The sequence below is a fragment of the Eleginops maclovinus genome, chromosome 18 (assembly GCF_036324505.1).
Source record: "Eleginops maclovinus isolate JMC-PN-2008 ecotype Puerto Natales chromosome 18, JC_Emac_rtc_rv5, whole genome shotgun sequence".
Lineage (NCBI taxonomy): Eukaryota > Metazoa > Chordata > Actinopteri > Perciformes > Eleginopidae > Eleginops > Eleginops maclovinus.
In genome coordinates, this window is record NC_086366.1 from 523,964 (window position 1) to 549,017 (window position 25,054).

General features: G+C 44.8%; 3 protein-coding genes across 6 annotated transcripts in view; 2 read left to right on the forward strand and 1 right to left on the reverse strand.

Annotated features, from left to right (window-relative positions):
* The first annotated feature begins 3,247 nt into the window (after positions 1-3,247).
* Positions 3,248-5,862, forward strand: wdr74 (WD repeat domain 74). Its single transcript, XM_063907034.1, has 3 exons — positions 3,248-3,867; positions 4,633-4,911; positions 5,032-5,862. The coding sequence occupies exons 1-3, from the start codon at positions 3,538-3,540 to the stop codon at positions 5,563-5,565; spliced, it is 1,143 nt and encodes a 380-aa protein (XP_063763104.1). The 5' UTR covers positions 3,248-3,537; the 3' UTR covers positions 5,566-5,862.
* A 755-nt stretch (positions 5,863-6,617) lies between these two features.
* On the forward strand, positions 6,618-21,374 carry LOC134880239 (protein IWS1 homolog). 4 transcript variants are annotated; one of them, XM_063907031.1, is made up of 17 exons: positions 6,618-6,827; positions 7,860-7,942; positions 10,138-10,693; positions 11,252-11,311; positions 11,954-12,149; positions 13,418-13,475; positions 13,556-13,656; positions 14,305-14,455; positions 14,532-14,614; positions 14,924-15,053; positions 15,379-15,496; positions 16,132-16,243; positions 17,202-17,258; positions 18,087-18,143; positions 18,788-18,899; positions 19,142-19,292; positions 20,373-21,374. In XM_063907031.1, the coding sequence occupies exons 1-16, from the start codon at positions 6,785-6,787 to the stop codon at positions 19,265-19,267; spliced, it is 2,043 nt and encodes a 680-aa protein (XP_063763101.1). In that variant the 5' UTR covers positions 6,618-6,784; the 3' UTR covers positions 19,268-19,292; positions 20,373-21,374. The 4 variants fall into 4 exon arrangements, with proteins under 4 accessions (XP_063763101.1, XP_063763100.1, XP_063763103.1 ...); XM_063907030.1 differs by lacking the exon at positions 19,142-19,292; XM_063907033.1 differs by lacking the exon at positions 17,202-17,258.
* Positions 21,375-21,867: 493 nt separating this feature from the next.
* Positions 21,868-25,054, reverse strand: part of ostn (osteocrin) — a 7,917-nt gene continuing 4,730 nt past the window's right edge. The window contains exons 3-4 of the mRNA XM_063907575.1: positions 23,273-23,502; positions 21,868-23,177 (exon numbers count right to left, since the gene is read on the reverse strand). Of these exons, the coding sequence (XP_063763645.1) occupies positions 23,090-23,177; positions 23,273-23,502 (318 nt within the window). The 3' untranslated portion in view covers positions 21,868-23,089. The remainder of the gene's footprint in view (positions 23,178-23,272; positions 23,503-25,054) is intronic.

The following is a 25,054-nucleotide window of genomic DNA, read 5'->3' on the forward strand; positions in this document are numbered from 1 at the left end:
TAGGGAATTAAAGACAGTTGTACTGCCTCCCAGTGGCCTTTGAACGAATTGCATTGGTTGTACTGAAGTGAGACTTTCTGTTAGTTGTGTTTGTGCATATTTCCTTTCCTTAGGACGTGCATCACGCAGGTGTGAGGGTTGTTGTTGTAATGGTGGCGCTGGCTTTGGACTTTGTGATTTTGTAGCTTTATTGAAATATGAGTTCATTCCATCAGATGGTGCAGAGCCACTTCCCACCACACTGCTTTCCAGTATGGCTATTTTAGCAGTAGCAGCAGCTAATTGGGTTTCCATTTCCAGTTGTTCCTTTTGTCTCTTCACTCTTTCCTGCTCAGCGTGCAGTTTTTCCTTTTGAGCTGACAGTGCATGTTTCTTGTCCAGAGCAGCCATGCGTTGAATTAGTGCTGCGTTTTCAGCCTTTGCTCGTAGGCATGCAGAACTTGTGATGAGAGTTTTAGACTTAGATGAGGCCTTAGTTTTTCCAGGTGAAGAGACATGTGAAATACTGTCATTGGGTTGAATCTCATCCTCTTTTTCAGACTCTTTTTCACAACCCTTTTGAGCATCCTTCATCCATTTATTTACATCATTCAAGAAATTCATATAAGCTTTAATTTTCTGTTCAAACCATGTCCATTGCCTTTTGTACTCTTCCTCGGGCAGTGCTATTTCCAACAATGTATTATGAGTTTCAGCAGCAGCATCCCACAGCTTATTAAACTCATTTAAAAGGTTCTCAACACTGCACAAGGTATCCGTTGTTATTTTGACAGATAACAGATCATTGATTTGCAGCTTGATTTTGGATGCTTGATTTAAGCTCAACTTCCGGTTCTTTTGTAGATTTTCAATTAGAAGTGTAACACCTTCTCTCTCTTTTTTCAACTTCACTTTTTGCAGCACACTCCTCAGGAATAACATTTTCAACATCAGCGTTGTCTTCCATTTCCAAACTGTCAATATGTCAACATGTGACATCAGCAGCAGAACAATATCAGTCATTCACAGGTGGCAATTAGTTCCTCCAGTTTCCAATTAACATTTCATTTCCTTTACTTTTTCCATCCCATCAACATCCATGACATCCAGTTCCAAAATCCAAGACATCAACACAGTCCAGTTTCCTTAAATCACTCAAACAGGCTCAGTTTGTATTATCTGCTGTGTCTCATTTACCTTCCTCATCTGCAGCTCTGTCTGGTGAAGAGAGGGGTTTTTGCAAGATCCATGGCTCGCTGATCCAAGCAGCAGCCTCCTTCCAATAATGCCTTTTTCCTCCATACAGGGCAACAGTTCTTACTTGTGTGGTGACTATCCCAAAAAGCTCACTTGATTAGTCACCTGATGGTGGTTCGAGGAGTGTCTTAATTCGATTCCAGAAAGAATAAAATTGTGCAAAAATGATCTGACTTTATCCAATGCTCAGAGTTGTATATTTAGTTAGACCATGTGTAACTTGCTGGTAATACAACAAACAATTGTCTTAATGCAAGTAATGAGCTGGAGAGGTTTAAGTTAAGGTGTAGTGTCACCCACGCTCAGATTCTCCTGCAGAGGAACATTTAAACCTGACTATGATATAATAACCGGCTTCAAGCACTCCCAGAGCGTGTTGCTAAACCAGACAGACCCCCGCACTGGGCAGACTGGAACCATGTCATGCAGTTACATATTCAATATATAAAAACTGAACTGAGTTTATGAGGACTCACCGCTCTGCCCAGTCTCTGATCAGGAGAGAGGAACAGCTCCCTGTCAGCACCTTATACACACACACACACACACACACACACACACACACACACACACACACACACACACACACACACACACACACACACACTCACAGACTTTATGGCGCTGATAGGTGGGCGCATGTTGTGGTTTTTATTCCTCAAAGGCTCAGATGTGTTGAGGTGTTCAGACCGAGTGGGGAGGGGTCTTCAGGTTCTGCTTCTTTCTGAACATTAAACACACGTCGGCCAACTCACAGGAAGTGGTCAGAGATATACTCACTGTCTATCAGAACACACTGCTTTTAAAACCTGTATATAAATAAACAGGCCTGAGGTTTTTCCTGCTCTCCCTCCTCCCCATCAGTCCAGACCTTCCCCCTCTAGTGTGATGGGAGACCCGTGGTTTTAAGTAAAGTGGGTTAAATACACTACAGGTTAATCACCTGTAGTGTATACCTGCAGTAACCCAGTCTCAGTGATACCAGGGAAGCTGAAAGAGCTGCAGCTCCAAGGTCTCTCTAATCATATAACCTCTCTTATCAGACACGCCTCCTCTGATACCTCCTCTGTCTGTAAGACAGTAAAACCAGTTTAAACAGAGGTTAACTTCACTGGTTACCAGCACCACATATTCATGATCTCATTCAGGAAGGGAAATGTGCATTAAAGATATACTGTCCTTTCAGGACCGACTTCTCCTAAAGGTATAAACACAGCTCAGAGTCAGCTGTGTTGGTGACTTCCTGTAGTCCCTGCTCTTATCAGTCTCATCCCGTCTGAGAGCTGTTTATCCCTCCTCTGACTCCCTGGAAGCATGGGGACTACAGGAAGTCACCAACACAGCTGACTCTCTGAGCTGTGTTATCTATACTGGCACTGAAACATGAGGGGGAAACAGCTCCAGGTTCAAAGGGCTTTATTTGAACAGAGGTTTAATAACATATAAAACATCTGGGCTGCTGACAGGAAGAGACTGAACAGACTGATAAGGAAGGACAGCTCTGTCCTGGGGAGTCCTCTGGACCCTGTGGAGGTGGTGGGAGACAGGAGAATGGCAGCCAAGCTGTCCTCCCTGCTGGACAATGTGTCCCCCCCCCCCCTCTGTCTGCAGGACCCCCTGTCTGCACTGTGCAGCTCCTTCAGCGACAGGCTGCTGCACCTGCGGTGTCTCAGGGAGAGATACCGCAGGTCCTTCCTTCCTGCAGCGGTCAGACTCTATAACCAGACTCTATAACCAGCTCCCGGTAGACCCCCCCCCCCCCACACACACACACACACATATAACAGCACACTATAACAGCACACTATAACAGGACACTATAACCCCCCCTGCTGTTATACTGAGAACGGTTTCAGGATCTGTATTTTCTCAATGTATACATTTTCTTTTTCTTGAATTTGTTACTCGCTGTCTTTGCCTCTGTCCCCTCTGTGGGACCAGTACAGGTTTCTGATTCTGATTTAGGGAAGTGCCTTTCAGTCATGACGTCGCACACTCCAGCGGTAGGGGGGGCACCCTCAGCTCTGGTTTGTAGTCCGCCATTAAACTGAAGAAGAAGAGAAAGAATGAGTGACGTCAGACACGCGCGACAGAGTCCACAGAATAACACACGTGTGTTTTGGCTCGCGCAGAAACCCAGTGCTAGTCCCAGTTGGCTTCACTCAGAAACCCAGTCCCAGGCCCAGTTGGCTTCACTCAGGAACCCGGTCCCAGGCCCAGTTTGCTTCACTCAGGAACCCGGTCCTAGGCCCAGTTGGCTTCACTCAGGAACCCGGGCCCAGGTCTCTTACTCGGGTTGTGATGGCGGACACGAGCCGCCTGTGCACCGTGTTCCTCGGCTCGGAGACCGGCATCCTGAAGGGGGTCAGTCTGTCCCGGAAGCAGGCCTTTAACTTCTGCAACACTCAGCACCTGAGCCGGGATCAGGAGGTTCGGGTCCTGTGCTGGGGGGACTCGACAGAGAGCGAGCTGCTGTTGGGCTCCAGGGACGGGACCGTGAAGACCTTCAGCACCGAGAAGGGTTCCTTCACAGAGACCCGGAGCTGCGGAGACCCGCAAGGCGGCTGCTTCACCGGGCTGGCCATCACAGCGGGGGGGCTGGTCACCTGCGTGGAGACCGGGACCCTCAGGGTAATGTTGCTGCTGCTGTTGTGAGGGATGAGGACCTGTGTCAGAAGCGTCTTTACGAGGCTGAAGTTAGCATCCGATTCAGAGCTTCCGATTCCGATTCTGAGCTTCAGATTCTGAGCTTCAGATTCTGAGCTTCAGATTCAGAGCTTCCGATTCCGATTCAGAGCTTCAGATTCTGAGATTCCGATTCAGAGCTTCAGATTCCGATTCTTTCTTTTACAAAAGGAAAGCAGTGAAATCTCCCTTTTTAGTATTTTCACAAATAGAATAAAGCTTTCACAAATCCTAACCCGTGTTATAAACAATGTTGAGCCTCTCTGGGATAATCTAGTCCAAATCAATCGGCTATGCAGTGATTTAAGAGGTTCACAGAAGGAGGATTGGTCGCTCAGCGCTGTGAATTAAATATCCCTTAACTTACCCCTTAACTGCAGAATTGGAAGCTCAGAATCGGAATCTCAGAATCGGAATCTCAGAATCTGAAGCTCTGAATCAGAAGCTCTGAATCGGACGCTAACTTCAGCGTTGTGGCGTCTTTACGCTGGGAACGCTGGGACAACACCAGTTAGGTGTTGCAGTGGTGTTCACTTTATTTATCCCAAACTGGGAAATAACTTGTGAGATGATTCAGACTTACAAATAAATATAAATGATGCAGTGAGTCCTCAGAGAACAAATATTTCTGGTTCTGGAGGAGACCATTTGACCCTGAGTCCAGACCCTGAGTTCCCCCCCCCCCCCCCCTAATGTGTGCTGGTCCTGCAGGTGTGGCGGGAGGGCAGCAGCGAGCCGGCGGCGGAGCTGGACGCCGGGAAGAGTGTGTGCCGGATGCGTCAGAGCGCAGCGCAGCGGAACAAGGTCGCCACGGGGGGAAAGGAGAACGGGCTAAAGATCTGGGACCTGGAGCAGCCCCAGAGCCCCCCCCTGTTCTCTGCCAAGAACCTGCGGGACAACTGGCTGGACCTCCGGAGGCCGCAGTGGGTCCGGGACCTGGCCTTCATCCCCGACTCGGAGAAGGTGGTCACCTGCACGGGTTACCATCAGGTGGGTTCCTGCTGGGGGGCTATGATTAGAGAGACCCTGAACAGAATATAATATATCATTCTGCTCATTGTAGTAAAAGATGACATGTGAATAACATGGTTTACCCCCCCTCCCCCCCAGGTCCACGTGTTCGACCCCTCCTCCCCCCAGCGCCGGCCCGTCCTGGAGATGGAGTTCGGGGAGCACCCGCTCACCGCCCTGGCGCTACCGGCCAGCGGCAACACGGTGGTTGTGGGGAACACGCAGGGCCAGGTGGCGATGCTGGACCTGAGGAAAGGCCTGGTCTGCGGCGTCCTGAAGGGGCTGGCGGGGGGGGTGCGGGCGCTGCAGTGCCACCCCTCCCTCCCCATCGTGGCGTCCTGCGGCCTCGACCGCTTCTTGCGCATCCACAGCCTGGAGGACCGCACGCTGCAGCACAAGGTCTACCTGAAGTCCCGCCTCAACTGCCTGCTGCTCGCCAGCCGGGAGGACGGGGGCGGGGCTGCGGCGGCAGGGGGGGAGGTGAAGAAGGAGGAAGAGCGGGGAGAGGACGACGAGGTCTGGGAGGCCATGGAGAGGGTGGAGGAGCAGCCAAAGAGGAAAACTACAACAGAAGAGGAAGAGGAGGGTGTGCAAAAGAAGAGCAAGAAGAAGAGGAAGAAGGGACAAGACTGAGGGGCGTTTGAGGCCCGGTCACAGTGTGGGACATTTGAATGCTGTGAGGCTGAAAAACTCAGAGACGTCGCTACAAATGTGTTTTGTAATATTTTGTCTTTATTAAAAACAGTATGTACCCGTTAAGCTCTTCCGCTCTTCTTCTAGAGAAACAGAACACTGGCTCTCTACTAAACGTTGTTATTCTCTAGCTATTTCTGCTGAAATTGAGGTAAATTAGCTGTAAAATGCAGTATAACTATATATCTATATATATACAGCATAAAAATATACAATAAAAAGCCTGTTCTGATCGTTTGTGTTTTATACGCTTCATTTCTTTCATTTAATCAAAATGAACGTATTCATTCAACAAGCTTATAATTTTACTGAATGTATAACTATAGTAACAGATATTTAATGAGGTAGAAATGTATAGAATATAGAATTATAGAAATTGAGTGAAGTGCTGTTGGTTTATTGTTTTATAATTAACAACTTAATAGAATATATATTGGGGATAAAGTGCTGATGAATAAATGAAACCCCTGGATCTGTATGTGACTGTGGAATAGAGTGGAAGTTTATAATCACTTGACGGGGGCTGTGAGAGTTTTAAGACGGGGTCTGAAGATCCAGAGTTGGGTCCTGGACGACGGACTTTACGATGTCTGACAGCAGACGGTTTCTCATCAGAGGTCCAGGAACAGGATGTCTGAACCCTCTCAGCTGCTCCTGGGTGTACAGGAGTGTATGTATGTTTATAAACACATTTTAATAGAGCATTTCGATCTCTCTTTCATCACACACACAGAGGAATTGGCAATAAAGTTGACTTGACATCTTATTGAGAACAAAGCCTACCATGGCACCCTTTGGACATATGTAATTCGTTATTGTTTTTTATTTGTATTTCATTTGATTTACCTCATTTATATGCAATATCCTAGTCATGCTGCTGTTAGATTCAAGATTTAAAGATCTAATCTCATATCATATAAATTGGGATCAATAAATGATCTACTCGTATCTTACTTTGAAAAACCCCGCTTCTACGTCATTTTTATAGGACCGCCTGTTTGCGCATGCGCATATCTCATTAGCAACACCATTTTGGCTCTCAGTTAGCTTTTAGTTTCTAAAACACGTATAATTTCTCCCACTTTTGTATTAAAGTTAAAACAAACACAGAGCCGTCAGCTGTTTGGAATCCGGAACTGAACCTTTGTTCTTCAGGGAAATGGACGGAGAAGAGGAAGACTTTGTTTCCGGGAGAAACTCGGGTAAAAATAAACTGTTGTTCTGCTTTGTTTCACAACATGCTAACATGCTAACTATGCTACAGCCACTCATTGCAGTTGGTCGTAAATGAAGCTAACTGTGATAACAAGCTAACTATGCTACATCCACTCATTGTTGGGGGTCGTGGATGAAGCTAACAAGCTAACTGTGCTACATGTGTCCATTGCAGTGGGTCGTAGACGAAACTAACAATCTGACTACGCTAACTATGCTACACCCATCCTGGGTCGTAGATGAAGCTAACTATGCTAACAAGCTAAATGTATCCATTGCAGGTGAAGCTTCAGAATTCCTTTATTTGTCCCACAAGGTTAACGTTGTTACAGCAAAGTAAAGATAGAGACGAAGAAAGTAGAACACTATTATAGCCATGTACCTAGTGTTTAAAATACATACACATTACAATAGTACAGAAGTAGCAGCCAGTAGTGACAGTAACTCCAGGAGCTCAGCAGGAAACCCAGGAGGCTGTTTGGCTCTTCATGTTGTGCCTTAAAGGTGATGGATAATGCTGTCGGTATCTCATCATGGTTGCAAAACAAGGGGACTTGAACCAGTCAGCTTACTGTCGGTCAGCACTGTGCAGGTCTCAGGGGTATAATATATAACTCAGCAGATTTAGTCTTGCATTGAAAGGCCATGAAGTAGATCTAATGTAATACATGTGTGTCCTTTTTGGAGAGAACATAAGCACTAACAATTCGTATTCTTCATTTCCCCTCTCTGGGACGAGTACAGGTATTCTGAACCCTTGTGTAGTTTGATAGGTGTGCAAAGAAAACAATATTTAGTTTCAGCTAATAGTAGAATATATCCTATATTACCAACATATATTGTCCTATATTATTACACATACATTGCCTGACATGTCTCTGGCCTCTCGTCATCTCAGACTGTTGCATGTTTACGTTTTTAAAGTCCTTTCACAGCTATTCCACCACAAAAAATGGTTTTATTTCCGGCTTCCAGAAGCTCAGTGTGTCACTGACCTGCTGTGTGTTTTTGCTGTGCAGATGATGGAGGCGGCACTCCGGTTCAGGATGAACACCCAGCGTCAGATGGCGAGGAGGCGAGGAGCACCGGACACCAGTCTGAGGTCAGAGCTGCTCCTCACACTACTCTGCCTGTTCATACTGACATACTGGATCGCTTCTGTGGCTCCTTTAGCCACATAACGGCTGTCCGTTATCAATGACTCGTTATCAGTAACTTTATTAATGACTCTTTATCAATGACTCTTTATTGATGACTCGTTATTAATGACTCTTTATCAATAACTCTATATCAATAACTCTATCAATGACTCTTTATCAATAACTCTATATCAATAACTCTATCAATGACTCTTTATCAATAACTCTTTATCAATAACTCTTTATCAATAACTCTTTATCAATAACTCTTTATCAATAACTCTTTATCAATGACTCTTTATCAGTGACTCTTTATCAATGACTCTTTATCAATAACTCTATCAATGACTCTTTATCAATAACTCTTTATCAATAACTCTTTATCAATAACTCTATCAATGACTCTTTATCAATAACTCTTTATCAATGACTCTTTATCAATAACTCTTTATCAATAACTCTTTATCAATAACTCTTTATCAATGACTCTTTATCAATGACTCTTTATCAGTGACTCTTTATCAATGACTCTTTATCAGTGACTCTTTATCAATGACTCTTTATCAATAACTCTTTATCAATGACTCTTTATCAATAACTCTTTATCAATAACTCTTTATCAATAACTCTTTATCAGTAACTCTTTATCAGTGACTCTTTATCAATGACTCTTTATTAATGACTCTTTATCAATAACTCTTTATCAATAACTCTTTATCAATAACTCTTTATCAGTGACTCTTTATCAATGACTCTTTATCAATGACTCTTTATTAATGACTCTTTATCAGTGACTCTTTATCAGTGACTCTTTATCAATGACTCTTTATTAATGACTCTTTATCAATAACCCTTTATCAATGACTCTTTATCAATAACTCTTTATCAATAACCCTTTATCAGTGACTCTTTATTAATGACTCGTTATCAGTGACTCTTTATCAATGACTCTTTATCAATGACTCTTTATTAATGACTCTTTATCAATGACTTTATCAATAACCCTTTATCAATGACTCTTTATTAATGACTCTTTATCAGTGACTCTTTATCAATGACTCTTTATCAATAACCCTTTATCAGTGACTCTTTATCAATGACTCTTTATCAATAACCCTTTATCAGTGACTCTTTATTAATGACTCGTTATCAGTGACTCTTTATCAAGGACTCTTTATTAATGACTCTTTATCAATGACTCTTTATCAATAACCCTTTATCAGTGACTCTTTATCAGTGACTCTTTATTAATGACTCTTTATCAGTGACTCTTTATCAATGACTCTTTATTAATGACTCTTTATCAATGACTCTTTATCAATGACTCTTTATCAATAACCCTTTATCAGTGACTCTTTATCAATGACTCTTTATCAGTGACTCTTTATTAATGACTCTTTATCAATGACTCTTTATCAATGACTCTTTATCAATGACTCTTTATCAATGACTCTTTATCAATGACTCTTTATCAATGACTCTTTATCAATGACTCTTTATCATGACTCGTTATCAATGACTCTTTATCAATGACTCTTTATCAGTGACTCTTTATTAATGACTCTTTATCAATGACTCTTTATTAATGACTCTTTATCAATGACTCTTTATTAATGACTCTTTATCAATGGCTCTTTATCAATGACTCTTTATTAATGACTCGTTATCAATGACTCTTTATCAATGACTCTTTATTAATGACTCTTTATCAATGACTCTTTATTAATGACTCTTTATCAATGACTCGTTATCAATGACTCGTTATCAATGACTCTTTATCAATGACTCGTTATCAATGACTCGTTATCAATGACTCTTTATCAATGACTCTTTATCAATGACTCTTTATTAATGACTCTTTATCAATGACTCTTTATTAATGACTCTTTATCAATGACTCTTTATTAATGACTCTTTATCAATGACTCGTTATCAATGACTCTTTATTAATGACTCGTTATCAGTAACTTTATTACTTACTCATTATCAATGATGAACAGCAGTCGGTTCAGAGTCCTCCTCTCCACCACAGCCTTTAAAGGGTCCAGTTTGATTGACCGGCTCAGATGCTGCCCCCCCCCCCAGCAGACGGCAGCAAAGAAGAGTGCACTAGCAACAACAGTGACTGTGACTTTGACCCAGGACTTTGTCTCGACAGGACAATGGCAGCCACTATGGAGACCCCCCCCAGGCCATGGAGGTCGGCGGCTCCGACGACGAAGAGGAGCAGCGAGGAGGCGGCAGTGACTCGGAGGCTCGCCCTCGACCCGCCGCCAGCGATGACGACGAAGAATCTCCTCCGGTGAAACGCGGGATGAGCGGCTCAGAGGACGAGTCGCCCGTCAAGCAAAAATCAGATAATGAGGAGGGGGGGGCGTCACCTCCCTCCAAACGCAGGGGGAGCAGCTCAGACACGGAGGAGGAGGGGAGGAAAGAGGAGAGGCGTAAAGCAGACAGCGACTCGGAGAACGAGAAACACAACAGTGACTCTGAAACAGAAACGCCTGCGAAACGCAAGGCAGCAAAGATAGACTCTGAGGAAGAGGAGGAGGGGGGGGAGAAACAGCAGGAGGAAGAAGGGGGAGGAGGAGGGAAGTGGAAGGCTGTGATGCATTCTGATAGTGAGGAGGAAGAGGGGCAGGGCAAAAAGAAGAAGGCTGCAGCAGGAAGTGATGGAGAGCAGCAGAAAGACGAGAGTGAAGACGAGAAGCCGGGTAACACACGCTGCAGATATGTATTATTCAACCCGTATCAAACTGTATCCATCCAGTGTTCAGACACAGAGTGCTTCACAAATACTGAGACACTTAAAATATATATAAATCCCCTTCCCAGGTAATAGACACACATTAAGCAAGAACAGTTTATACCAACGCAGGACCGAATGAAAACAAATATTACGAAAGGAATAAAAAATGAGAATAAATTCAGTTCCATAAAAAAAGACAGAATAAGAATGACAGATTAAAAGCAGCTCTGGAAATGTGCGTTAAAGATCTACATGTTATTATTGCATACAGTTTTTGTTGCTGCTAATAAAGAACAGGATTTAATTAATAATAATGATCAACATTTCCCCCAAAATGTTAATAAAAAACAATAAGAGACGAAAGTGTTTTCAGGTTTAGACTTTTAATGATATTTAATTCTTAAATATTTATTATATTTTCTGCTGATTACTTCTGATTACTTCCCTCTAGTCGTTATCTCCTCGGCACACATGTTGAAATCTCCCTGAAGGATTTATTAACTTGTCTCTGTTTGTGGTGCAGTGAAGAGGAAGAAGGCCGTCCTGTCAGACAGCGAAGATGAAGACAAGACGAACAAACCAGGTGAGAGGAAGATCACGCTCGTCTTGTGTTTGGGAAGCAGCTCCTTTCCGTCAGAAAAAAGTCCGATTAAGGACTCATGAAGAAGGAGTTAGAATAATGAGAGAATAGAGGGACGTTTTTAAAAGTGATCATTTAGAAAAAAAGTCAGATTTTTTTTATTGTAAAAAAACAGGTTTGAATTTTTAGGGAAAATATTTTAAAAATGACTGTTTTGGATAAAAAGTCAGATTTTGTTCGGGGAATTTTTCAGGAAAAAGCAGTAATTTAGAAAAACTAATTGGACATTCTTAAAAGTCAACATTTTAAAAAAAAAGTCAGAAGTCCAATTTTTTTTGGGGGGGGAATAGTTGGAAATTCAAAACAGTTTAAAAAGAAAATCAAAAGAAAACGGATTTTGAGACGAGGTATGAAGAAGGAGGTGGAATGGTAAGGTCAGAGGTTGTTCTAGTTTAGAGATGTTTCAGAATGGAGATAAAGAGGACAGTATTTCAATCGTATTTTAAAGAACACCAGAAACAAAATGTTCTAGAACAGTGTAGTTTACAAAATACAAGTTTTGCATAATTTTATTTTGAAGAAAAGATATTTATAAAAGAAGAAGAGGATCAGGAAGTCCTCACCTCCCTCTGCTCCTCCTGACAGTGAAGAAGAGTCGGGCGATGTCTGAGGAGGAGAACTCGGACAGCGACGGACATGACGACACTTTAGCCAAACTGAGGGAGCTGGGCTCCGACAGCAGCGACGAAGAGGAGCAGGGGACAAAGGCCACCGAGGGCAAGAAGGACGAGAAGGCGCTGTTCGGGAGCGACAGCGAATCAGGAGAGGGGGAGGAGGAGGAGTGAGTATTTAATCAGGAGGAGGAGTGAGTATTTAATCAGGAGGAGGAGTGAGTATTTAATCAGGAGGAGGAGGAGTGAGTATTTAATCAGGAGGAGGAATGAGTATTTAATCAGGAGGAGGAATGAGTATTTAATCAGGAGGAGTGAGTATTTAATCAGGAGGAGGAATGAGTATTTAATCAGGAGGAGGAGTGAGTATTTAATCAGGAGGAGGAATGAGTATTTAATCAGGAGGAGTGAGTATTTAATCAGGAGGAGGAATGAGTATTTAATCAGGAGGAGGAGTGAGTATTTAATCAGGAGGAGGAATGAGTATTTAATCAGGAGGAGTGAGTATTTAATCAGGAGGAGGAATGAGTATTTAATCAGGAGGAGGAGTGAGTATTTAATCAGGAGGAGGAATGAGTATTTAATCAGGAGGAGGAGGAGTGAGTATTTAATCAGGAGGAGGAGGAGTGAGTATTTAATCATGAGGAGGAATGAGTATTTAATCAGGAGGAGGAGGAGTGAGTATTTAATCAGGAGGAGGAGGAGTGAGTATTTAATCAGGAGGAGGAGGAGTGAGTATTTAATCAGGAGGAGGAATGAGTATTTAATCAGGAGGAGGAGTGAGTATTTAATCAGGAGGAGGAATGAGTATTTAATCAGGAGGAGGAGTGAGTATTTAATCAGGAGGAGGAATGAGTATTTAATCAGGAGGAGGAGGAGTGAGTATTTAATCAGGAGGAGGAGGAGTGAGTATTTAATCAGGAGGAGGAGGAGTGAGTATTTAATCAGGAGGAGGAATGAGTATTTAATCAGGAGGAGGAGTGAGTATTTAATCAGGAGGAGTGAGTATGTAATCAGGAGGAGGAGGAGTGAGTATTTAATCAGGAGGAGGAGTGAGTATTTAATCAGGAGGAGGAGTGAGTATTTAATCAGGAGGAGGAGGAGGAGTGAGTATTTAATCAGGAGGAGTGAGTATTTAATCAGGAGGAGGAGGAGGAGTGAGTATTTAATCAGGAGGAGGAGGAGTGAGTATTTAATCAGGAGGAGGAGGAGGAGTGAGTATTTAATCAGCAGGAGGAGGAGGAGTGGGTGTTCAGCAGCAGCAGGAGGAGGAGGAGGAGGAGGAGGCCCTATTGACATACCTTGACACTTCTCCAAACTGCTGATAAATAACTCGAGGGGGGGGGTTTAGAGGTGTTAAGAGGAGGAGTAATCACCAGAAGAGAGGAGACGATGGTCTGGATTTCTAACAGAACTCCTCCTCCTCCTCCTGTTGCAGGAAAATGATCGCTGACATCTTCGGAGAGTCCGGAGACGAAGAGGAGGAGGAATTCACGGTGAGCTCAATAAACGTGAGGTAGAAGCTCGGACCGACTGCAGACTGTAGGAAGTTAAAGTCTCTCTTCTCCTCCTGCAGGGATTCAACCAGGAGGATCTGGAGGAAAAGAAGGAGGCGCAGGAGGAGCAGCAACAAGAGGAGTCCGACTCTGATGACGGAGTGGACCGCAGCGGGCAGGAGTGAGGACGCCTTCATTTATTATAGGAGGAAACGGCATGTAACAACGTAGAACTCCAAATGTATTCCTAAAGTCAGTTACTAAACATCAGGAAACTTTGAATGGAACAAGGCCGTTATTTAGGAGGTCAGTAACTGAAATGTGACTTTAAAGACTTCAATCCAACGGTAGAAAAGGAGGAAAAGGTAAATCACAAGTTCTACATATAATTAAATAATACCTCACTTTCCAACCTGAATTGAGTTATGTAAAAAGTAGAATTGGGAAGATGAGATGTCACGTAATAGAAACTACAAAGTAAGTCGTTACTAAAATCAAAGAACGCTCAATCAGCAACAAGAAAATACCATTTTACAACTTCAGTAAAATAGCTGTTAAATAAAACCACAGAAAATAGGAAAAAGATCGTAGTAAAATAAAACTGAATGGAAGAATTATCCCTTCAATAGGTCTGTCTGTTATGTGAGTGTTTAAAGATGCACACTAATAGGAGTGTTTGAAATGGCATCACAGTGCATCTCCCTGCTTGCTTTAGTTTTTACTCCACATTCAATCCTCTTACGAATAAACAACACTAAGTCAAACAGATACAGGGTTACAGGAAGTAAAAGATCCTAGTTGTTTATTTAAAGTGTTGATTGTCTTGCAGCATGAGCATGATGTCGGACTTCGACATCATGCTGGCCAAGAGGAAAGCCATGAACAGCAGGAAGAGGCGACACCGCGACGGGGGAACGTTCATCAGCGACGCCGACGACGTGGTCAGCGCCATGATCAGCAAGATGAACGAGGCCGCCGAGGTACAACCCCGCCACAATAAAAGCCTCCCCGCCACAATAAAAGCCTCCTGTGATCCTGACTCTGTTTCTCTGACAGGAGGACCGCACTCTGAACGCGCAGAAGAAACCGGCCCTGAAAAAGCTCACGCTGCTGCCGCACGTCGTCATGCACCTGAAGAAGTAAGAACAGATTACGTCCCTTAAAGCGTTATCTTCACTCCTGTAGTTAAGAGTGGAAGATGAGGCTTAATCAACTCTGTGTGTTTATGTATTAACGTGGAGAAAACGTACTTTATGAAAGTGGATAATACAGGTTCATTTTATACATAACAGCAGAGTTAGTTATTCTGAAATCAATCAATAAATGGATAAAAGTAACCCATGTTGTATACATGTTTTAATAACTATACAATCAGTCAAAGTAAAGTTCCTAAAGCAGTGCCTTTTGTCCCCCCCCCCCCCCCCCCCCCCCCCCCCCCCCCCCCCCAGACAGGACTTGAAGGAGACGTTCATCGACAGCGGCGTGATGTCGGCCATTAAGGAGTGGATCAGTCCTCTTCCGGATAAATCTCTCCCTGCTCTGAGGATCCGAGAGGAGCTGCTGCGCATCCTGCACGAGGTGAGGGAGAGACAAGGGACCACCGTGTGCTAGCTTAGCCCTGCAGACCAGATCTCACTGAGGAAACGAGCTTTAAAACGTCTTGTTGTGTTTCATACCGGACTAAGCTCCAGTTCAGAGCTGTTTTCGGTTTCATTTCGGACTGGGAAGTAAATGTCTGTATCGGGAGACTAGATATCGTCTTTTAGATATTGAGATGTGAAGGAGCATTCGTAATCATACATGTTGCTCAGTACACGCTCTAAATATCTAGACGTATAATCTCCTCTTCTCTTAGCGTGCCCTCGTTAGGACCCTCTCTAAAACCTGTGTCCTGTCCCTGCAGCTGCCCAGTGTGAGTCAGGAGACCCTGAAGCACAGCGGCATCGGACGCTCCGTCATGTTCCTCTACAAACACCCCAAAGAGTCCAGAGCCAACAAAGACCTCGCCCTGAAGCTCATCAGTAAGAACAACTCTGGCTTTTCAATCGGGGGGGGGGGGGTGGTCTTATACTGTCTTAGAGGAAGGGATTGTAGCTCTGCCGCTGGGAGGCTTAGCTCGGCTCCTGACCTGAGGACTGAGCTCGGCTCCTGACCTGAGGACTGAGCTCTGCTCCTGACCTGAGGACTGAGCTCTGCTCCTGACCTGAGGACTGAGCTCGGCTCCTGACCTGAGGACTGAGCTCGGCTCCTGACCTGAGGACTGAGCTCGGCTCCTGACCTGAGGACTGAGCTCTACTCCTGACCTGAGGACTGAGCTCTGCTCCTGACCTGAGGACTGAGCCCTGCTCCTGACCTGAGGACTGAGCGATGCTCCTGACCTGAGGACTGAGCGATGCTCCTGACCTGAGGACTGAGCTCGGCTCCTGACCTGAGGACTGAGCTCGGCTCCTGACCTGAGGACTGAGCGATGCTCCTGACCTGAGGACTGAGCCCTGCTCCTGACCTGAGGACTGAGCCCTGCTCCTGACCTGAGGACTGAGCGATGCTCCTGACCTGAGGACTGAGCGATGCTCCTGACCTGAGGACTGAGCGATGCTCCTGCATGGTGACCCAGACCAGGGAGGAGTGTTACTGATTTATTCTGACCTGTGTTCAGACGAGTGGTCGCGGCCCATCTTCGGCCTGACATCCAACTACAAAGGGATGACGAGGGAAGAGCGGCAGCAGAGAGACCTGGACCAGCAGATGCCTCAGAAACAGAGACTCAGGTAACACACATTTTGTCATCACACACACCTTTAGGGAACACTCCACCCACGCTGGAGAGGAGGGAGAGACCCCTTCCCCCCAGCTCGTACCGCTACCCTGACATCTGAGGTCGCTTCTACAATGCAGACCTATGACTCAGAGTGTGGCTCCCTGACGGACCACATGTGCTTACCTGCATCACTCAGAGGAGGCGGGCCTTATCTCCATGTAGAAACCAGTCAGCCAATCGAATGACAACATGGTGACACTGATTAGTACACATCCTGAGTTACTTCTGTCCGGCAAAGTAATTCAAACTGTTTCCTGACGGAGTTGGGTTTGATCTGGCTAACACTGACTCTCAGAATATCGTCCCGTGACATAAAGAAGAGAAGCAGCTTTATTTGGAACGCATTTATAAACAGATTTCTGTATGAATATGAGGAGCTCTGGTGGTGTTCAGATTCCTGCTATAACACCGTCACTGTCGGCAGGCGGAGCATCTGAAGCTGATTGGCTTTCAGAGACAGCCAATCACAAATTAATTAATAATATTCATTAATTTTGGTCACTTTGTGATGTCACTATGCTCTTTGGGTTGTGCAACCATTAGCCAATCACCAACCAAGGTAACCCCCCCACACCTGATCATCTGGATCTCCTCTTAGAGCACAAGTGTTTTCTTTAGACCAGTCAGCTCTCAGAGGGGCGTGGCCAGCAGCTCGTTAGCATTTAAAGCTGCCACACAGAATCAGCTGTTCAGGAACAGGGCTGATTAATGGTTTCATTAAATGGAAAATGTTCTTCCCCATAGCCCCTGTGACATTGCTCAGGCTGTGGGGGGGTTAGGGTCTGACTGCTATTCGTCTTTTTCGTCCCATCATCACATGTTTCTCCTGCAGCCTCTCCTCTCCTCCTGCTTGTTTTTACACTCTACCCTCTGCTTTTCATTCCCCTTCATCTCCTCCTCCTCCTCAGTCAGCCTCAGAAGGTGGAGAGAGAGGAGCAGCCTGACGTCTTCTCTCCACCGATCAGGTTCAGTTATTATTTGCATGTCTGCACTGCGAGCCCTGAGGTTTGAAGCGAGGTGCGGAGGCGTTCTGCAGGTCTCTGCTTTGAGTTTCATATCCAAACAAGACGCGACCCGAGTCCATCAGGTGCCGGGGTTAGCTATAGAGGTTAACGCTCACCTGCACACCCCGACAGGTTGATGGCATTAAATAAAACACACATGAGCCCAGACAGAAAATCACAAGCATGACTACGACACAGTGTTTTAAAGGGGGTGTCAGAGAACGGCTGCACGTCATTATTATCATTATTATTATCATTATTATCATCATCATCATCATCATCATCATCATCAGTATATACAGAATTAAGATAATGTTTGCACACTAACTGAAAGCCTCACTGCTGCTCTACCTTGTATTGTATCTAAGTAAATCTGGTCGGAGGCTAACTGCGTTTCCTTGGCTTGTTGTTTGCAAGATAACAATAAACTCTGTTTCCAGAGGCGGCTGTTTCAGAAGTGCTCCTCCTGTTTCTGAAAGCACTGTTATGTTGCTGCACCAGCTCTCCCTGCTGGCAGCTCTGTGATGGACAGACAGGAGTAAGATCTGAGGGGTCAGGTCTCTGGGTTCCTTTGCAGCGCTGACTAACCGCTGAGAGCTGGAGAATGCTAACGATGCTAACTGTGTGTGTGTGTGAGAGAGAGAGTGTGAGAGCCGGTAATAACCTGCTGTAGCTCCCCAAATCTCTGCTCGTGATGTCTCCAGCTGAGCCCAGAGCTCTCCCGTCTGTTGATGCTCGGCTGGATCTACACCCTGAAATAAACCCTCGTGTCTTCCTGTCTGTCTGCAGCTCGGGGGGGCAGACTCCTCGCAGAGATCTGGAGAAACAGCTGACCGGAGAGGAGAAGTGAGTCCCAGTTTCACACCTGATCAAATCTCCTGTTTGTTTGACTCAAAGGGATCAGAGTATTCCTCCTCTAATGGACCTCTAACAGAACACAAAGGGTGCAGAACTACTGTTTCTGAATCCTCCAGGGATTCTTCTTCTGCAGTTTTAAACCTTCTGCTTCATAAAAACACCATCAAAATATTTAATGTGAACATGAGCTTTAACCTTCTTCCCTGTGTTCACTTTTATTTATCAATATTTAATAATCACTTTCATATTGCTCACCCTTTGAAATGTTTGTTTACCTTATTGCTCTAAATGAGCTCCTTGTAATCAGTCTTGTTTACGTCAAAGATGTTCACCAACAAGGATTGTCCAGCATGTTTTCTAACTGCATGTTGAAGCAGCAGTGCCCTGGTGGACACCAGAGGAACAGCAGGTGTTTCACCGCAGTAAAGTGTGTGAGTTCAGGGTACACACACTTTATCGTAGCAGAGGAGAAGTCTTTAGAACAAACTTCTGTTGGAATTGATCCAACGGGCTCTGAATGCATGTCCCTTTTTACCATCCCCCTGAACCAGGGTCTTTGATGGTTCAGTAATAATATAATAACGTGCAGGCTCAGCATTATTATAACCTCCACTCCCCCCCCCCCCCTGCAGAGCTCTGAGACCCGGAGACCCTGGGTTCTGCGCCCGGGCTCGGGTCCCCATGCCCTCCAACAAAGACTACGTGGTGAGACCCAAGTGGAACATCGAGATGGAGTCCAACAGGGTGAGCACACGGTCAAAGCGTTTTGTATTCTGTGGTGTGGAGAAGAGATCCGACATCCCTGAGAGCGGGAAGGCTTCTCATCTCTGAAGGTTACAGATTCAGGTTATAAAACATATCTCTGTCATAGTTAGTGAGTAGCCCCCACTGGGGAACAGCTGCTGATCCCAGAGACCTGCAGGAGGTCTGGGTCTGGTTTGGACACGAAATGAGGTCACAATCTGGCCTGTGATTGGTCCTCTCAGAGCGGCAGTAAGAAGGGCATCAGCCGACTGGAGAAACACAAGCGCCGCATCGCCGACCAGAGGAAGCTGACCCGGCTGCAGGGCGCCGTGAAGATCAGCATCGAGGGGAACAGGATGCCGCTGTAGCTCCTGCTGACGCCTGCAGGGGGCAGTAAGTCCTGCTGCATGGTGTGCAGGAATGAGTCCTGAACCCGGATATGAGTCAGCGCTTCCTGTTCCTCCTGCAATGGATTCTGAATGTGCTTTTGGTTCTCCTGAAATGAGGTTAACATGAGCTGAAGAGATTCTTATTATGCCACATAAAACAACTCAGTAAACACACCCCCCCCCCCCCAAAACCACTGCTAACGAGAGTCTAAAGGTGACGCTGAACGCCATCAGCCCAACATTAGCCTCCTTTAGCTTAGCGGTGGTGACGTGAAGTCATGTGACCGTGCTGTAGTTCCTTTATAGCCCAACATTAGCCTCCTTTAGCTTAGCGGTGGAGACGTGAAGTCATGTGACCGTGCTGTAGTTCCTTTATAGCCCAACATTAGCCTCCTTTAGCTTAGCGGTGGTGACGTGAAGTCATGTGACCGTGCTGTAGTTCCTTTATAGCCCAACATTAGCCTCCTTTAGCTTAGCGGTGGAGACGTGAAGTCATGTGACCGTGCTGTAGTTCCTCTATAGCCCAACATTAGCTGCCTTTAGCTTAGCGAAGGTGACTTGAAGTCATGTGACCGTGCTGTAGTTCCTTTATAGACCAACATTAGCCTCCTTTAGCTTAGCGGTGGAGACGTGAAGTCATGTGACCGTGCTGTAGTTCCTTTATAGCCCAACATTAGCCTCCTTTAGCTTAGCGGTGGTGACGTGAAGTCATGTGACTGTGCTGTAGTTCCTTTATAGCCCAACATTAGCCTCCTTTAGCTTAGCGGTGGTGACGTGAAGTCATGTGACTGTGCTGTAGTTCCTTTATAGCCCAACATTAGCCGCCTTTAGCTTAGCGAAGGTGACTTGAAGTCATGTGACCGTGCTGTAGTTCCTCTATAGCCCAACATTAGCCTCCTTTAGCTTAGCGAAGGTGACTTGAAGTCATGTGACCGTGCTGTGCCCCCCCCCAGCAATCCCTCTCTAACCTGGTGTGATGCTTCTGTGTGTAACTCTGCATGAGTCTATGAACACAGAGATGATCTCCAGCTGTGGGCCCCCCCTGAGCCGTCAGCATCTTTTCTAACCCGATGTTTTGTTGCAGCACGGCCCGATGAAGAAGGGAATGTCCCGCGTCGACAAACAGATGAGGAGGATCGCAGATATTCGCCGCATGACGAAGCCGGGACACGCCGTGAAGATCAGCGTTCAGGGGAACCACATGCCGCTCTGATTTTAGCTCGTAGGATTTAGGCTTTTTTTTGTGTGTTTTTCCTGAATAACCCCAAAGACCTCCGGCTGCTCTTCCTGAGGTCCAATCAGAGGAGAAGGGACGAAGGATTCAAAGGGACTCCAAAATGATCCTCAGAACCAGAGATAGCTCAATGCTAACATAACAGGTTTACATGATCCCAATATTAGCTTATGTTTGCAGTGAGCACCATTAGCTTATGCTAGGAAGTTAACTAATGTTAGCACACTAGCATCATAAGCTTTAGCTTGGAGTTAAGTATGTTAGCAGTTAGCTACATCAGGTTAAGCTAATGCTAACATATTAGCTACATTGGCTTTAGCTGCAAGGTAAAGTAATGTTATATTTGTAAAGCTCAACACTTCATCTCAAGTGATATTTGTTCAGGATGTACTTTACCTCTCCTCTTGCTAGAGATTAGTGTCTGTTTTAACCCTCATTTGAAGGGAAGGAGACTGGGAAGTGAAGCCGGTTCAAACCGCTCTGGTTTTAAAGAACTGATTAAAAAACCTTTAGGGATCACTTTTAACTGTCATGAATAAAGACCTTCAGTTTGATGGACCCTGTAGAGGCGACAGTAAATCTCCTGTGCCTCAGAGTCAGATGTATCTTACTCCTGAAGAGATGGGGCTCGTCTGAGGATCATGTTGGGGACGTTTTGAGTTTTTTATCCTTCGGTTTTCTCTGAACGTTTCTAACGTTGGATTTGAGAACGAACTTTTCCCTGACGCCGTTTTTTGTTTTGTTTATGAAGGTCCTCCTTTTTGTCCCCTCTGCTGCCGTAGCGTCTCTGTACAGAAGTCTGAAACTGTTCTGGATCAGGTGAAACTTTTCTTAATAAAACTCTGAAACTCACCTGTGCCTCCGAGCTCTTCTTCACTCACGGGTAGGAGGCACCGTGTTTACCTTTAGTAACTCCTCAAGAGCCTTCTCTGGCGCTGCCCCCCCCTCTGGAGCTCACTGCTGCTTTCAGTCTGTAATTCATGTAGTTTTCTATATTTGAAGTGGTTTTAATTCTTTTTTAATCTGTAAAGTGAGAAACGCTCCATAAATAAAATCCATTATTGTTATAAAATCTATATATTTTACCAATACATTTAATTAAACAAGGGTTAACTTATATTGAGTGTTTCAAGGGTCTTCAAAGAAATGAAAATATGGCCTTTCTTGGTACAAATGTCCTAAATAAATACATAATGTGACATCTATGATTGTTCTTAACAGTTTCCTCTTAAGAGTCCCTCACAGGCTTCCACACTTATTATAATAAATGATTTTAGCTGTAATCATTCAGGGTATTTGTCCATAAACATGTTTCAGTAAACTCTCAGAAGAAATAGAAACTCCGCAGCGTGAACTTTTTATTTAATTTGAACAATAAGACAGCGAGAAGCTTTAAACAGGATCAGAGGAGCAGGACTCCACTGCACCGAGACTCAAAGGATCATAGCCTTCCTCAGGAGCACACACACTCTGATTTATTCTCCTGGGTCCTGACATTAAAATGCACTTACAGACGAATTAAATTCTCCGTTTCAGATTTCAGTTCCTCTCATGACCGCTTTAGTGCATGTCAATGGTCCGCAGAGGCTGAAATCCCAAAGTTCTGGAACATAGTGACATCACTACGTAACGTACTGATGTGCCCCCTCAGCAGGAGAGGACTCTTTAATTGAAGTATGAGTTTGGTTTTTGTCTCATTAAAGTCTGGCTCGGTGCCGTGGAGCTGCTGCAGGAACACAACCGGAGACACAAACTGGAGTCGTGTCAAGGGGTCAGCGTCGAGGTGAAGGACACCTCCAGTCAGAAGGGTGGTGGGGGGGGGGGGGGGGGGGGGGTTCTGTGGTGGTGCATTCAGGGGACACACTGAAAAATACTGCAGGGAAGTTCTATTATAACTGTCAGTGTTGAGTTCCTGTGGCAGGAGGCAAGAGTCTGAGCGAGCAGGTGTGGAAGTAAAATGTAACTATAGCAGGATTAAAAACGTCTTCACGAGTTCAAGCACTGAAAGTAAAAGCAGTTAATGTGCAGAAGAAGCCTCTCACATTATTGTCTTTAAATATGAATTTTCATCACAATTGAACTTCTTTAAAAACTGCTGGGTAGTGCTTATGATTTATTCATCAACAGGATTTTGTATAATTATCCCTAATCAGTAAAAAAACTAAACAGTAGAGAATATCACATCTGAGAAGTACAAGTACAAAGTCCTTTAAGGGTGAAAACATTTACCGATTCTCTAAGGATTTCTCATTGTGAAAGTTTAGAGGATTTCAAATCCGTTTGAGTCGTTTCCATTAAGACGTAAACCATTATTTTGGTCCTGACTTCCATTGACACGTTTACAGAGCAGCACCTGAATGCACCATCATTCATCACTGTGGGGGGGATGATTGACAGGTGGGCGTGGCGGTCAGTGATTGGCTGGGTCATGCATCGAGGTGATTCCTCTGCAGAGAAAAGAACTGTTTGAATAAACTTTAAGGAAACCTTTCAGTGTGTCAATGACGCACCTGGGCAGAGGGGCGGGACTTATAGAGGGGGTATAGCGTCACCGGGCGGGGAGGGGCCTACCCTCGGCCGTTCGGGAGGCGACTCATCCCGATCCGGTCGATGGGGGGCGGGTTCACTCGTTGCCGTGGCAACTCTGACACCTTTCTGTAAAACAATAAAAAGATGGACGTCTTTAAGATTTCTGAAGAAACATCGACAGCTGAAGGTACATCGAGAGCTGAAGGACCCCCCCCCCGTACCTCTGCTTGGTAGCTCCCTGTTTGGTTTCCATGGAGCTGATGGACAGGCGGTCCAGGGGGGCGCTGTTGCCAGGGAAACTCCTCTTCCTCTTCGGCTCCATGACGTCATTCTCCATCCTAACTAGCTCATCGAACCGGAGCAGCTTTGCCGTTAGCTCCTCCCCCTCCTTCACCCCTCCATGACGGGGGCGGAGACCCCCCAGTCTCCTGGAGGTGGGCCAGTCTAAATGCTGGAACACAACACGTCCCAATACTTTACATCAGCAGGAGAGGACTCTTTAAGTAGAGACACTACATACTGATATACACCTGAACATCAGCAGGAGAGGACTCTTTAAAGTAGAGACTCTACATACTGATATACACCTGAACATCAGCAGGAGAGGACTCTTTAAAGTAGAGACACTACATACTGATATACACCTGAACATCAGCAGGAGAGGACTCTTTAAAGTAGAGACACTACATACTGATATACACCTGAACATCAGCAGGAGAGGACTCTTTAAAGTAGAGACTCTACATACTGATATACACCTGAACATCAGCAGGAGAGGACTCTTTAAAGTAGAGACTCTACATACTGATATACACCTGAACATCAGCAGGAGAGGACTCTTTAAAGTAGAGACACTACATACTGATATACACCTGAACATCAGCAGGAGAGGACTCTTTAAAGTAGAGACTCTACATACTGATATACACCTGAACATCAGCAGGAGAGGACTCTTTAAAGTAGAGACACTACATACTGATATACACCTGAACATCAGCAGGAGAGGACTCTTTAAAGTAGAGACTCTACATACTGATATACACCTGAACATCAGCAGGAGAGGACTCTTTAAAGTAGAGACTCTACATACTGATATACACCTGAACATCAGCAGGAGAGGACTCTTTAAAGTAGAGACTCTACATACTGATATACACCTGAACATCAGCAGGAGAGGACTCTTTAAAGTAGAGACTCTACATACTGATATACACCTGAACATCAGCAGGAGAGGACTCTTTAAAGTAGAGACTCTACATACTGATATACACCTGAACATCAGCAGGAGAGGACTCTTTAAAGTAGAGACTCTACATACTGATATACACCTGAACATCAGCAGGAGAGGACTCTTTAAAGTAGAGACTCTACATACTGATATACACCTGAACATCAGCAGGAGAGGACTCTTTAAAGTAGAGACTCTACATACTGATATACACCTGAACATCAGCAGGAGAGGACTCTTTAAAGTAGAGACCTACATACTGATATACACCTGAACATCAGCAGGAGAGGACTCTTTAAAGTAGAGACTCTACATACTGATATACACCTGAACATCAGCAGGAGAGGACTCTTTAAAGTAGAGACTCTACATACTGATATACACCTGAACATCAGCAGGAGAGGACTCTTTAAAGTAGAGACTCTACATACTGATATACACCTGAACATCAGCAGGAGAGGACTCTTTAAAGTAGAGACACTACATACTGATATACACCTGAACATCAGCAGGAGAGGACTCTTTAAAGTAGAGACACTACATACTGATATACACCTGAACATCAGCAGGAGAGGACTCTTTAAAGTAGAGACTCTACATACTGATATACACCTGAACATCAGCAGGAGAGGACTCTTTAAAGTAGAGACTCTACATACTGATATACACCTGAACATCAGCAGGAGAGGACTCTTTAAAGTAGAGACTCTACATACTGATATACACCTGAACATCAGCAGGAGAGGACTCTTTAAAGTAGAGACACTACATACTG

Excerpts from the sequence above, each read along its gene's own strand:
- wdr74 (XM_063907034.1), top strand. The coding sequence starts at position 3,538 with ATGGCGGACACGAGCCGCCTGTGCACCGTGTTCCTCGGCTCGGAGACC. Across the intron at positions 3,868-4,632 it reads TGGAGACCGGGACCCTCAGG|GTGTGGCGGGAGGGCAGCAG; the intron begins GTAATGTTGCTG and ends CTGGTCCTGCAG. Across the intron at positions 4,912-5,031 it reads CCTGCACGGGTTACCATCAG|GTCCACGTGTTCGACCCCTC; the intron begins GTGGGTTCCTGC and ends CCTCCCCCCCAG.
- LOC134880239 (XM_063907030.1), top strand. The coding sequence starts at position 6,785 with ATGGACGGAGAAGAGGAAGACTTTGTTTCCGGGAGAAACTCGG. Across the intron at positions 13,476-13,555 it reads AAGAGGAGGAGGAATTCACG|GGATTCAACCAGGAGGATCT; the intron begins GTGAGCTCAATA and ends CTCCTCCTGCAG. Across the intron at positions 18,900-20,372 it reads TCGAGATGGAGTCCAACAGG|CACGGCCCGATGAAGAAGGG; the intron begins GTGAGCACACGG and ends GTTTTGTTGCAG.